Raw genomic sequence first — 15,302 nt, 5'->3', positions numbered from 1 at the left:
TATCGGGGATAATTGAATGATCCCCCCCAGTTATTTACAACGGCTAATTGAGGGGCAGATTTATGAAGCCTGGTGAAGTGATAAAGGCAGCGTATACTGCAGGTAACCGCCGCCCACTGAACCTTGTTACACCGTGATCACTGGCGGTGTGTAATTGATGCAGTGCAGCCCACACCGCTGCTGGTGGCCATTTTCCTGGCTATTTGCTTTTCTTTTTTGCAGAAGGACTTCTTGAGTATTACGATTGTATTTCATATTTATATATGTATAAAGATGGAGTCAAGCCTTCTTTAAAGAGAGTGTTGATATTTGTATGATATTTGCAGTAGACACCAGTGAAATCCAGACACAGCAGACAGACCAAGTATTTAAACAGAGTTTATTGAAGGATAGTTTGGGTGGTTGTACAGCCGTGATCACAGTTATACCCTCAGTGGTGAGGGGCGGGAAGGGGGCGTGACACAGAGGAGGTGACTAAGGGTGTGGGCGTGGCTGAACAGTCGCCATACCCACAACCCTCTCTACAATACCACTATTATGAACATTTTGCAGTGGGGGGGGGGGGGGGGCATAGCTACGTGGGCAGGAGAACACCCAGCGTTTATATGGGGACTTCCATAAAATGCTGAATGCTCCCCTGCTGCCACCCCCCTGCCCCCCTGTTCCCCTCCCCTTCTTGAGCGTACAGCCCGGCAAGTGTGAAACTCTCCAGAGGTTTGCGCATGTCCAAATTTGCGTATGTGCAAACCCCGAGCATCGGGGGCGGGGATAAATTCAGACACAAACAAATGGGTATAAATGGCTCCTCTGTGTTATCTTAATTATCTTCATATTTCCACAAAATCTGCATAATTGAAAAGCAAATACAACAAAAAAAAGTATATGCAAAAAACATTTTATTTTATTGTATTTTATTACAAAAGGTTTTTTTTTTTTATGGCGAGGAAAAGGATTATGATATACCGGTAAGTTAATGTTAAATCTTCCCTTTCATACTGTAATGCAAGGATAGAATAGAATAGAATCAACTTTATTGGCCATGTGTGCTTGCGCACACTAGGATTTTTTTGTGGATTACAGTGCAGCAATATATGCAGGGACAGTACAGTTGTCACACAGGGCACACATACCCGCCAAGCTGCACAGCGCCTAGGCAGCCATCAATGGCGCCACTGGTCGTTGCAGCAGCCAGGTAGGTAACAATACAAGCAGAGATGGTACAGTTATCACACAGGGCACACATACCCGCCGAGCTGCACAGCACCTAGGCAGCCATCAGTGGCGCCACTGGTCGTTGCAGCAGCCAGGTAGGTAACAATATGAGCAGGGACAGTACAGTTATAGCAGAGACAGTACAGTTATCACACGGGAGACACAGGGTTACATATAGCTGAGTGCACAGTTCCTTGGCAGCCGTTTGCGGCGCCATCTTCCTGTAGGGAGGGCCAGAGTGGGTAGCGCGGGTAGCGTGGGGGGAGAGTCAGTGAGGCTGGGGGAGAGTCAAAGGGGCCAGGGGGGTGCCGCTGCGTTCACCCGGAGCTGGTGCGGCCTGCAGGCCGGAAATCCCATGCACGGCCGGGGTAGGGGGGGGTGATCCTGCCGTCCTCTGGGTGTCATGCCGGGGCCCCCCATGGCCAATGTGAAGGATGGGGAAGCTTTGGCCCTCCAGCTGTTGTTGGACTACATATCCCAGCATGCCCTTCAGGCAGAAGTTTTAGCATGGCCAAATAGCAAAACTGTAGCATGGCATGCTGGGATGTGTAGTTCAACAACAGCTGGAGGGCCAAAGGTTCCCCATCCCTGCTGTAATGCAATTCTTCTAAGGTGTAAGCTGTAAGGCAGCTTCTTAATATTATATTTGGTACTTGTTTAGTTTCACGGTGGCAGATATTGCATGCAATTTGCATACGATTTGCATAAGATTTGCATAAGATTCGATGTGTGATGCTAATTTTGTGCCTGTTCATAACCCCACTATCCACTATGGCATGGAGTTGATTTTATATAGTGTGGCGAGGGCAACGGATTACTTTACATGTATTCCGTGGCGAGCGCTGCGAGCCCCGCGAGGGGACGCGGAATACATGTAAAGTAATCCGTGTCCCCTCGCCACGCTTCGGGTTTGGTGGCTCGCTGTGCTCACCACACTATATAAAATCAACTCCACGCCGTAGTGGATAGTGGGGGTATGAACAAGTACTAAATCGCATCACACATCGAATCGTATGCAAATCGCATGCAATATCGCAGTGCCGCCGTGAAACTAAACAAGTACCTTATATTTTATACAGCAATGTCCCATTTCCTGCATGTTACTGAGCATTGAGTAAACAGGAGATGGGAATGTAACCCAGCGCTGGTCTTTAACCCATCACCTCTGCTCTGCATTATATCATGAAGCCAACGCCCCAGTGTTGGTTATTAAAGGAAACCTCCTCCGCTCATCTCCTCCACAAGTAATCATGGAAGTACCGCTTCTCCTGTCCGCCGTCATCCTGTCTGCGCTGGTCACTACAGGTAAGTGCTATCCCGGTATGATGTCACTTGTACTTTAGAGTTGCAGCCGCACAGAACATGTCTGAGCTGACTTCTGTATAGTGCATAAAGACATGATATAAAGGGGCATGTGTATTACTTGTTGCATCTAGCCTCCAAACATAAACATTCTCCTTGATTTTATTCTCCCAGAAGTACCATTACTGAGTTGCTGGGACAGGGTTCTGATAGGATCCCTCTCCTGAAAAAAGTAAAAAGGTAGCCTATAGGATACTATAGGCTAATGTCATCTGAAGATGCCATTAGTGACCGCCGAGGGCAAGCTCCAGAATGCTTAACATTCTAGAGCAGACAACACAGCAAACCCCATAGATACCTAGGGGTACATTTACTAAAGTGTGAGTAGTGTGAGATGTTGCCCATAGCAACCAATTAGATTCTACTTATAATTTATCAAGCACCTTCTAGAGGATAATAGCTAGATTCTGGTTGTTACGGGCAACATCTCTCACTTCTAAAATCACATTGGGGACTTCTGTTGCTGTCGGTGATGTAGAGACAGCGGAAAATATTAGATAAAGGCACTGTGGTCCCTTCTTCTTACATACTGGGGCTCCCTAATATTTGTGTATATATATATATATATATATATACACTAGGTGATTCATCGCGCCCTACGGGCGCTCTTCACACCGTCGTAAGGGGCTGCGCCCCCTTAATTTGTGAACATTTGTATATGAGAAAGATGGTTAGAATTGTATGAAAGATGCCTGTATTGCAACTTGAGTTATAGGTGAAATGTGTTAAATAGAGAGCATATGATGTGGAAGGGGGTGTGTATTGTTTTGTTTAATTAAAAAGCGGTTACAGAGTAAGATGTACATTGATAGTGTGGAAGGTACAGTGACATTTGTGGGTGGGGGGGGGGGGGGGCTGTGTGTGCATGTTGATACAGTACAAAAATAGAGTTTAGGATATGACCTGTGATGTACTTTCCCTGGTTATCACCCAATAACCATAAATTACCACAAATACAACAAAACGGGATTTCCAAGTCTTTGGCGCAACACTTGAATCAGGTAAGTCTGGAGATCTTTTTTTCTTTCTCAGAGGTTTTCTTACTTTTCAAGGGTATTTTCAACGGTAAGTAAAGAGAAAGGGGGAATCACTGGTTAGAAATATCTCTATCCCAATACGAGGAAGGAAACAACAATGAAGGAGATATAGGTATAGGCGTACCCCCACTCACGGTAAGTAAGGTGATGTATAGGCCCGTAGCGGTTTCTTTGTGATTCTCTTCTCTTGGATTTCTGTTTTCCTGTTTTCTCTGTTGAGATTTTTGAAGGTTAGTAGGTGAATCTATGGTGTAATTAACACCCCGTGCAGATTCAGATGTGAGAAGATGTGATTATCGTACCTTACTCACCCCAAGATAGAGTAAGATACACATATAAAGGTTTCTTTGTTAAAAGATAACTGGTTGCTACAGTGGAAGGTTAATGTGCGTACCGCACTCACGTGAGTAGATGCGGGATATATACCCGTAGCGTTTTCTTTATCTGTGTGACTTTCTGTTAGTCCGTGAAAATCGATGTTTCTCCCAATTAGACGAGTGGAAGTAGATGTAAAATAAAATAAATAATAAATTAGTGTGTGCTTATAAGGTTAGATATGGTGTGTACCCCCATATATATATATATTGGTGGGTATAAGGAAATTGGTGTCTTTATTCCTTATAAGCCAAAGTAGAGGCAACACAAGCGTACCGTGACTCACAATGGAGTGTGTAGATAAACACCCAGAAAGGTTTCTTTTTATGGAAGAAATACATTCCTCTGAGACACCAATTTCCTTATACCCACCAATATATATATGGGGGTACACACAATATCTAACCTTATAAGCACACACTAATTTATCATTTATTTTATTTTACATCTACTTCCACTCGTCTAATTGGGAGAAACATCGATTTTCACGGACTAACAGAAAGTCACACAGATAAAGAAAACGCTACGGGTATATATCCCGCATCTACTCACGTGAGTGCGGTACGCACATTAACCTTCCACTGTAGCAACCAGTTATCTTTTAACAAAGAAACCTTTATATGTGTATCTTACTCTATCTTGGGGTGAGTAAGGTACGATAATCACATCTTCTCACATCTGAATCTGCACGGGGTGTTAATTACACCATAGATTCACCTACTAACCTTCCCCCTTTTTCTTCACTCCCACGTCTTGAACGGAGAACAAAAATCTCAACAGAGAAAACAGGAAAACAGAAATCCAAGAGAAGAGAATCACAAAGAAACCGCTACGGGCCTATACATCACCTTACTTACCGTGAGTGGGGGTACGCCTATACCTATATCTCCTTCATTGTTGTTTCCTTCCTCGTATTGGGATAGAGATATTTCTAACCAGTGATTCCCCCTTTCTCTTTACTTACCGTTGAAAATACCCTTGAAAAGTAAGAAAACCTCTGAGAAAGAAAAAAAGATCTCCAGACTTACCTGATTCAAGTGTTGCGCCAAAGACTTGGAAATCCCGTTTTGTTGTATTTGTGTGTGCATGTTGTTTAGGTGTGTGTGTGTGCAATAGTATAGTAGGGTGTTTTTGAGTCAGCGGCTCCCCACTGGCGGAGGTCACGACACAGGAAAACAGGAGGCTGGGTAGTGATAGGGGTGTGTGGACATAAGGGGGACTAAAGAGGAGGGTGGGAGATACTGTGCAGCTTCTGCCAGTGGGTGAGGGTCCAGTGTGGCAGTACAGGAGTACAGGATGGTGGCCCTGAGTCAGTGTCTCCTCCTACTGGGTGGGAGTTAGGGTACATGAGAGCAGGAGGCTGGGCTATGAGGCATGATAGGGGCATGTGGGCAACACAGCGTCAGCGACTCCCCAGTGGTGGAAGTTACGGTTCAGGAGAGTAGGAAGCTGGGTAGTGATAGGGGTGTGTGAGTATACGGGGGACTAAAGAGGGGCTTAGGGGTGCCGTGAATTGTGGGAGGGGCGTGGGGGGTGCCGTGAATCAAGGGAGGGAGGGGGCGCAGGTGTCCGCGAATCACGGGAGAGGGCGGGGGTCAGCAAAGCGTGGGAGGGGGCGTGAATTGCGGGAGGGGGGGTTGCGAATTGCGGGAGGGGGGTGTGTGCGGGGGGTGACGTGAATCGTGGGAGGGGGCGTGAATCGTGGGGGGGGGTGTGCGGGGGGTCCGTGAATTGCGGGAGGGGGGGGGGCACGGGGCGCGATAAATCACCTAGTTGGTTATATATTCTTGTAGAAGGATGGTAGGATGTTGCTGTCATTCAGAATGCATTTACATAAACAGTAATAGTAGCAGTAAAAGATCTGACTTAAAACACCTACAGTAAAACAGAACAGGTGTTATATATTATACAAAGAATTGGTTGATGATGTGTAGGTTGGTTTGCACATAGTTGTCACTGTAAAAAAATTGCTACAAAAAAAATCAACACAGAAAGGTCAACACATGTAAATGTTGACATAAGTGTGGCACTTCATTGGTGTCCATGTCGACACATGAGAATGAATATGAAAACATTCAAAAAAGAAAAATAAATCTTCAAAAACTCATGTCAACCTTTTTCATTGTCGACCATAGCCGTGTCAGTGTTTTGCGTGTGCCATTTAATCCTGGGGTTGCCGTGAATCGCGAGCGGGGGTGAGGGGGGAGGGAGGAGGTGAGGTGTGTCCGCGAATCATGGGAGGAGGGGTCGTGGGTGGATGCCGTGAATTGCGGGAGGGGGGTGTGGGTGCCGCGAATCGTGGGAGGGGGCGACGCGGGGGGTTGCAGTGAATCGTGGGAGGGTGGGTCGCAGGGGAGGGGGGTTGCCGCAATGACAGGGGGGGTAATCGCGGTAGGGGGGGTCGCGGGGGGTGGGGGGTACCGCGAGGAAGGGGGGGGTTGGCACAAATCATGGGAGGGGGGGTCGCGGGGTGCCACGAATCGCAGGAGGGGGTGTGTCACGGGGTGGGGCCGCAAATCGCGGGAGTCGCCGCGAGTTGGGGGGGTGTGCTGTGAATCGCGGGAGGGGGGTCGCCGGGGGGTGCCGCGAATCGCCACAAGAAAAAATCAACACAGAAAGGTCAACACATGTAAATGTTGACATAAGTGTGGCATTTCATTGGTGTCCATGTCGACACATGAGAATGAATATGAAAACATTGAAAAAGTGAAAAATAAATCTTCAAAAACTCATGTCAACCTTTTTCATTGTCGACCATAGCCATGTCAGTGTTTTGCATGTGCCATTTAATCGTGGGGTTGCTGTGAATGGGGGGGAGGGACACATTGCTCTGTTTCTGGACTTTCATCTTAACCCCTTCCTGACAGAGCCAGTTTTTGCGTTCCTGACAGAGCCCTTTTTTTCAAATCTGACATGTATCACTTAAGTGGGGATAACTTTTTTTTGCTTTTACTTATCCCAGTGATTTTGAGAATGTTTTTTCGTGACACATTGTACTTCAAATTAGTGGTAAATTTGGGTCGATACAGTCTGTGTTTTTTTGTGAAAAATACCAAAATGTCGGAAAAAAATGGAAAATTTAGCAATTTGCAAAATGTTAAATTTTCTGCTTGTGAGACAAATAATCTTACCACTCAAAATAGTTAATAACTAACATAGACCATATGTCTACTTTATGTTGCCATCATTATTTCAACTTCCTTTTCATTTTTTTGGACACTAGGAGGCGTAAAATATGAATAGCAAATTCTCAAATTTTCAAGAAAATTTCAAACACTGATTTTTTTAGGGACCAGTTCAGTTCTGATGTGACTTTGAGGGACTTGTATGTGAGACACCCCCATAAATGATGCCATTTCAAAAACTGCACCCCTCACAGTATTCAAAACAGCATTTTGGAAGTTTGTTAACCCTTTAGGTGTTTCACAGGAATTAAAACAAAGTGTAGGTGAAATTTCGAAATTTCATTTTTTTTGCAGATTTGCAATTTTAATACATTTTTCTAAGGAACACAGTAGATTTTACTAGAGAAATGTGACTAAAAATTGATTCCCCCAATTCTTTTGTTTTCAAAAATATCCTATATGTGGCCCTAGTGTGCACGGTGACCAAACCACAGGCTTCATAATAGAAGGAGCACCTACTTGATTTTGGAGCCTCCTTTTTATGAGATTATTTTTTAGGCACCATGTAGGTTTCTAGGCACCATAAGATGCTAAAAGTTAGGAACCTCCCCCACAAGTGACCCCATTTTGCAAACTACACCCTTCAGGGAATTCATCTAGGGGTATAGTGTACATTTCAAACCCCCAGGGGTTTCACCAATTTTGATACAACTGGGCTGTGCAAATGAAAAAATTAAATTTTTCATTTTCACAGCTCAGTTGTATCAAAATTGGTGAAACCCCTGGGGGTTCGAAATGTACACTATACCCCTAGATGAATTCCCTGAAGGGTGTAGTTTGCAAAATGGGGTCACTTGTGGGGGGGTTCCACTGTATGGGTGCTTCAGGGGTCATTCAACCAGAATCTGTGCTGCAAAATCCAAATATCACTCCTTCCCTTCTGAGTCCTGCCATGCACCCAACTGGTATTTTTTGGTCACATGTGAGGCATTGCCATACTCGGGAGAAATTGGGGCACAGATTTTGGGGTGCTTTGTCTCCTTCATTCCTTGTGAAAATGAAAAATTGAGCCAGATCTGCATTTTTGTGTAAAAAAATGTACTTTTTTACACAAAAATGCAGTTCTGGCTCAAAGTTTTTCATTTTCACAAGGAATGAAGGAGACAAAGCACGCCAAAATCTGTGCCCCAATTTCTCCCGAGTATGGCAATGCCTCACATGTGACCAAAAAATACCAGTTGGGTGCATGGCAGGACTCAGAAGGGAAGGAGTGATATTTGGTGGTGGAATGAATGGTGGGTGCTATGTCGCATTAGCAAGACCCCGGAAGCACCAATACAGTGGAACCCCCCCACATGTGACCCCATTTTGCTCACCAGATTTTGGAGGGGGTCTGACGCTGCGGCTGGTGGGGGGGTGGGAGGGGTGCTGGCGCTGCGGCAGCCGGGTGGGTGGGAGGGGGGACTGCCGGGTGGGAGGGGGGGGGGGGGCTGGCGATCGGTGGTGATCGGTGCTGTACTTAACAGCACCGATCACCACCGATCACTGTGTTACCGAGCGGCTTAGCCGCCGGTAACACAGAAAACGCTGCAATTGGCTGTTCACATTTGAATCGCCGACCGGGGCTCAGGGACAGCAGACATCTCCAAACTGTCACCGCATCTATGGACGCGGTGACAGTTTAAAACCATGACGTATATATACGTCTTTGGTCGGGAAGTACCTCCCGACCATGACGTATATATACGTCTTCGGTCGGGAATATCTATCTGTATATATATATATATATATATATATATATATATGTGTGTATATACACACATATATATATATATATATATATATATATATGTGTATATACACACACATATATATATATATATATATATGTGTGTGTGTATATACACACATACATATATATATATATATATATATATATATGTGTGTGTGTGTATATACACACATACACACACACATATATATATATATATATATATATATATATATATATATAATCATTTCATTTTATTTTTTTCATTTTTACACTGTCCCTAGTGCTGCTGCTGCTGGCGGGGGGAGGGAGGGGGGAGGCAGCGCTGCGGCGCATAGCAGAGGGAGGAGAGCGGCTGCCGGGTGCCGGGTAAGCACATAGTGCTGCCGGGTGGGAGGGAGGGGGTGTCCGCGGATCGGTGGTGATCGGTGCTGTACTTAACAGCACCGATCACCACCGTTTTCTGTGTTACCGAGCGGCATAGCCGCCGGTAACACAGAAATAGCTGTGATTGGCTGTTCACATTTGAACAGCCAATCACAGCGATCGCCGACCGGGGGGGGCATCCCTGCCCCCCCCGGGCGGCGAGGGGGGATGTCTGCTGTCAGGGACAGCAGACATCTCCAAACTGTCACCGCGTCTATAGACGCGGTGACAGTTTAAATCCATGACGTACATTTATGCCATGTGTCGGGAAGTACTTCCTGACCATGACGTAAATGTACGTCAAATGTCGGGAAGGGGTTAATTTATGGATTACCATCACCTGTGCTTAAACACCTTTCTTATCAATTACCCTGTTTAAAACAGGTGATGACAATCATAAATTAAGATGGAAGTCCACAAACAGAGCATTCTGTCCCTCGTGGAGAGGGTCATGTTGGGAGGTATGGAGGTGTGGGGCGCTCACCTGGTGTGTCTGGTGAGTAGCTGTGTCTTTGCTGTGTAACATAGAGAGGCAGAGGGTGTCTGGCACTGTCTGTGGGCTCACTGGGCTGGTTCTCTGTCATGTGAGTCAGTCATGTGAGTCAGAGGCTCCACCCAGCGTTACAGCTTCAGACACACTTTGATTGACAGATGTAGCCAAATATATAAGATATATATATATATATATATATATATGCAATAAAGGAGAAATAAGTGCGCAATCAATTGAAAAACCTGAAGGCTGTGGGTTTTTTCACACAATGAGGACAGATGTATAAAGTCCCAAATTTCCAGTTTCTTTGCACCAAAGGAATCTCAATTGTCCTGGCAGCTCCCAAGCACCTGAATTTCACAGGTGTAGAAATCACTAAAAGAAGAGAGGAGAGCGCTCCATAGTGCAATATCGTAAAACTTTTATTTTTAAGAACATAGTTTTTCTTCAAGAAAAGGTTGGTATAAAATAACGTACCACAGAGAGCGGTATAATACCGCAGAATAATCGCATAAAAAGTGTTATACTCAACACAAATGTAGGAGAGGTTACACTCGGGCTTTTCAGCTTGTAGACACGGCTGGTGGACAGACTGCAACGCGTTGGGGCGTGGCCTGGCGTTGCAGTCTGTCCACCAGCCGTGTCTACAAGCTGAAAAGCCCGAGTGTAACCTCTCCTACATTTGTGTTGAGTATAACACTTTTTATGCGATTATTCTGCGGTATTATACCGCTCTCTGTGGTACGTTATTTTATACCAGCCTTTTCTTGAATAAAAACTATGTTCTTAAAAATAAAAGTTTTACGATATTGCACTATGGAGCGCTCTCCTCTCTTCTTTTAGTGATATATATATATATATATATATATATATATATATATATATATATATATATATATATATATTGTATATTAATTCAATTCTGCAAGATTGTCACAATAATCAGATTGTTTTAGGATATTAAAAATAGTCTAAATAAGTATTTTAGAATTTTATGTCAAATAATAAACTAACACTATTTGATTACATTAAGGTGTTTATTAATTAAAGTTATTAGAGAAATAAAAATATAATAAACAGTAATACAACATTCAAAGCAATTAAGCAGGTAATACATATATTTTCCGACATATAGTACATTGTGAATTATAACAGTACCTTTCTCTACTCGGTGCGTCCTCGGTAAATGTTATAAATAACTGTGTCCTGAGATTTTAAATTATTTATTTGTAGATATAGTCAGTGTAAAATTCCCAGTTCCGCTTGTGTCTGTCTTATGGGAAAGCCAGTTACATAATGACGTTCCTTTATTTTCAGTTCTGTAGTAAGTTATACACTGCCCTGCGTACACTCTTAGTCTATAGTATGCCGTTAGCTACGAAGGCTGGTGAGCTTGTCCTAGTCTGTCATCCCAGCGAGTGTTACTCTAAATATAGCAATGCTTGGAACATTCATTTATCTACCAGATAAATTGCCAGAAATTCCAACAGTGGAAAACACTCATGCTGAGAATAGAATGCGGATTATAATGTGCTCATTGGTGCAGCATGTGCATTGCAACAGGGCCCCTGAAAACTAAGGGGCCCACTGCTGTCCAAACCACCAATGATTTATTGTGAACTTGGGTTGGGGTGGAGGAGGGGCCTAAATTATATTTTTGCACCTGGGCCCACAACCCACAAGTTCAGCCACTGCTCAGTTCAGTGGCGGATGTAGCGAGTGGTGGGCCGAGGTGAATATGCCTTGCCCCTCCTCCAACATAGAATTTTTTGGGGATGGTGCTGATCCCTTAGGGGGGGCACATTTGAATTTTGAAGGGCAAAGTTTTGGACACACCATTGAAGCTGACGTGTATATATAGATATATAGATATATCTACATATAGATATATCTACATATACACATCAGTAATGTAACATTAATACATTCAAAGATACATTATACTGGGATGCAGTCAAAATCCCGATGGTTAAAATCCCAACGGTATGCCCGGAAATTTTCCGGGCTCAGCTGCGCTGCCGCAGCGGGCTGCCCCGGTGAATTTCCGGGCATACCACAAATATGAATTAGGTGCGCGCCAGTGGTGTCCAGGTATGCACCACTGGCGCAGCACATCACCTCTAGAGCCCCACCTCCCCAATCACCCCCCCACACCCTCCATCACCTGTGCTCCGGCGATCACACGCCGGAGCTCTTCTAACACCGCTCCCCCACCTGCCGCCATACTTTTAGTAGCAGTGACGTCGGCCGAAGGCTCGGGGATGTTCGGGGCGGCTCAGGGGGACTCGGGAGCGCTCAGGCACCCGAGTCCTCCAGAGCCGCCTCGATCATCCCCCAGCCTGCCGCCGACGTCACTGCTGAATGTGACAGGTTGGCGGCTAAGGCAGCGGGGACACTAGCGGCGGCAGGGAAGCTCCGGCGTACTAACGCCGGAGCAGAGGTGAGGGAGGGGGGCTTCCCACTGTGGCCCTACTAGGTTTGTCCTGCCCCAGCAAAACCTACCACTCAAGGGGTTAAAATCCTGACATGGTCAAAATCCTGACATGGTCAAAATACCGACATTTAAAATCCTGACAAGGTCAAAATACCGACATATGAATGTAGACAGGTGAAAAAGTCAACATTACTTTGGGTCGACAGGTCGCAAGGTCGACATGGGTTTTTTCACTGTTTTTTGACCCGATATGTGCCTACAGGCGGTATTTCATGCCCTACCTTACACTAGGGCGTGGTGGGAGAATAAAATAGTGTGCCCGAAGCATCGCGAGCAAAGCGAGCCATGCGGGGGGGCTGCGGCCGACTTCCAACTGTGTCCATGTCGACTGTGTCGACATTCGGGTAAAAAAACTGTGAAAAAACCTATGTCGACCTTGCGACCTGTCGACCGAAAGTCATCTTGACTTTTTAACCTGTCTGCATTCTATATGTTGGTATTTTGACCTTGTCTGGATTTTGACCATGTCGGTATTTTGACCATGTTGGGATTTTGACCATGTCAGGATTTTAAATGTCGGGATTTTGACCTTGTCCAGATTTTGATCATGTCGGTATTTTGACCTTGTTGGGATTTTGACCTTCGGTCAATTGGTGTCGGTATTTTAACCATCGGGATTTTGACCGTCGGGATTTCATACCGAATCCATTATACTTACTGTGATATGATGCCCCAAATTCACAATATGCCACACACCAGTGTTCGAAATTCATGTTACGCCACACATCAGTGCCTACAATTTGGTTCCGTTTGACAGATCTGCAGTGTCTAGATAGACAGTCAATAGGACTAACCCAAAAGGTCAAACTGCAATAGGGGTCAAAAGTTCAACAGGATAAAAAGGGCAACATGTACGATATTTTATACCGGCTTCTTCTTACTTTACCATCCATGCTGGCAGAGAGGGAGAATGCAATAGTGTGCCGAGTGTAGCGAGGCACCGAGCCCGAATATGGCGAGTGAGTGTGTTAAACTAATTGAGGGTCCATGTCGATAGTTGTCAACATTGACACCCAAAAAAGAGCATAAAATGATACCCAATTAGGCCCATTATGTCCATATTCCTCGGAGAGGTTCAATGCAGGCTGCAGCTTCTTCAAGAGGCAGAAAACAGCTCAGATCCATGCGTGGCAGGCCTGAATTAGATGCAGTAAGGTGGATGATAAATAATATTTATATAAAACGTGTCAGAGGGAATCTAAGCAGAAAATAACGGCAGCCTCAGATTGCCAGCTAGGATCCTCTATAATTCACATTTTAAAGGGGTGTGATTTACTTTCTATTTACTTTCAGCACACATCGCAGGGTGCGCATAGAATGAGTGCTTTTATGGCGCAGTTTATTAAGGTAGCTGAAGTTACCACCCCTAGACACCCTTTATCTACCCCCACTTCCACTTATACCCCTTTCACAACAGCCTAATTTCCCGGGTTGGACCTGGGAACAACCCGCGACTAGCGTGTAAGGTTCCCAGGCCAAAATGGAGCAGGGTTGTTCCCAGGTTCAACCCAGGGATCTGGCCGGTGTGAATGAAGTAGGGGGTACTTACCTGGGTTGCCAGTCATCGGTGTGCTGTCAGGACGGGGATCCACACACGTGGCGGACACAAATGACAGGACAGGCAGTGGATGAAGATGATGCAGCTCTCCGGCGCCATCACTGCCACCGGAGAGCTGCGTCAGCTGCACCAGCCGTCTGACCTGTCATCTGTGCCCGCAGCCTGCACCGAGGACAAGCAACTGGGGTGAGTACTCGCCGCCATCCCACCACCTCCTCCCAACCTCCTGACGGCTTCCTGCCCGCCTCCTGACAGCCTCCTCCTGCCTCATACCCGCCCCTTCCCACACTAGAAAAAATGCAGGGACTTTTCTGGTGTGAAAGAGGCCAACCCTGGAATGGCCCGGCATGATCCCTGGGCTATATTCCCGGGTGGGCCCCTGCATTTTCTGGTGTGAAAGGGGTATAAGACTTGATCAGTGGCGTAACTACTGTAAGGCAGCCCCAGCAGCCGCTTGGGGGAGCAAGCAGCAGCAGGGTCTGTGTGGGCGCAGTACAAATTTGTTCTCAAAATGGGCAAAACCATGCTGCACTGCAGGTGGGGCAGATGTAACTTGTGCAGAGAGAGTTAAATTTGGGTGGGGTGTGTTGAAACTGAAATCTAAATTGCAGTATAAAAATAATGCAGCCAGTATTTTCCCTGCACATGTTACATCTGCCCCACCTGCAGCGCACATGGTTTTTCCCATTTTGAGAACAAATTTGTACTGCAATCAAATCTGAATAAGGGCCAATGCTTGGGGACAGAAGGAGTATATTGAGACCTCTGACCCTGTTGTGGAGGATTTGATTTTGGCTGTTCGCCAGGAATTGAAACTTGCGGAGGTTCACATGGTTCAACAGGAAGGCATTTTTAAGAAGCAGCGTAGGTCTGCAGTAACATTTCCCACTGATAACAGCATGAATGGAAACAGTTAAAAGACTGACTATGCTCAAGAGATTTGATCATTTGTACCCCATGCCGGAGGATCACGTGGCTTTCAAAAGCCACAGTGTTGCCTGTTCAAGGGGGTGCAGTATTCAAAGACCCGGTTGATAAGATTGAGGGTTGCCTTAAAGCCATGAAGGGGTGGGGTTTACTCTGCGCCCTGTCATTGCGTCTGCTTGGGTCTCAAAGGCCGTGATAGTGTGGGGCGACACACTGTGTACTCAGCTTCAGCCTGATACTAAGGCGTTTTCCTTGGCGGAAAAGTTAAAATGTGTATGTATGTTTGTGAGGCTGGTGAATAGGGAGTCAAAATGGCACCCAATGTGTCGGCCATCTCTGATACTGCTATCATTGATATCATTCTGGCCTGCAGTACCTTTAAATTCTATAAAAATAACTTGAATGAGGAGGCATTCGCAAAATACAAAGAATCAAACAAAACTTGTAAAGGGGTAATCAAAGCAGCTAAAATATTATATGAAGAGTGCATAGCCACTGAATGCAAAACCAACTCAAAGAAGT

At 45.5% G+C, this 15,302-nt stretch overlaps 1 protein-coding gene across 2 annotated transcripts in view; it reads left to right on the top strand.

Annotated features, from left to right (window-relative positions):
* The first annotated feature begins 2,399 nt into the window (after window positions 1–2,399).
* Window positions 2,400–15,302, top strand: part of LOC146042171 (uncharacterized) — a 49,073-nt gene continuing 36,170 nt past the window's right edge. For both annotated transcript variants that reach the window (XM_083162095.1, XM_083162096.1), the window contains exon 1: window positions 2,400–2,517. Coding sequence is in view for 1 of the 2 variants with exons in the window: in XM_083162096.1 (XP_083018222.1) it covers window positions 2,463–2,517 (55 nt within the window). In the remaining variant the exon portion in view is untranslated. The remainder of the gene's footprint in view (window positions 2,518–15,302) is intronic.

Source organism: Crinia signifera, chromosome 19 (assembly GCF_055691185.1).
Source record: "Crinia signifera chromosome 19, ASM5569118v1, whole genome shotgun sequence".
Lineage (NCBI taxonomy): Eukaryota > Metazoa > Chordata > Amphibia > Anura > Myobatrachidae > Crinia > Crinia signifera.
Note: the sequence above shows the minus strand (reverse complement) of the source record. Positions and strands in the feature narration are given on the sequence as shown.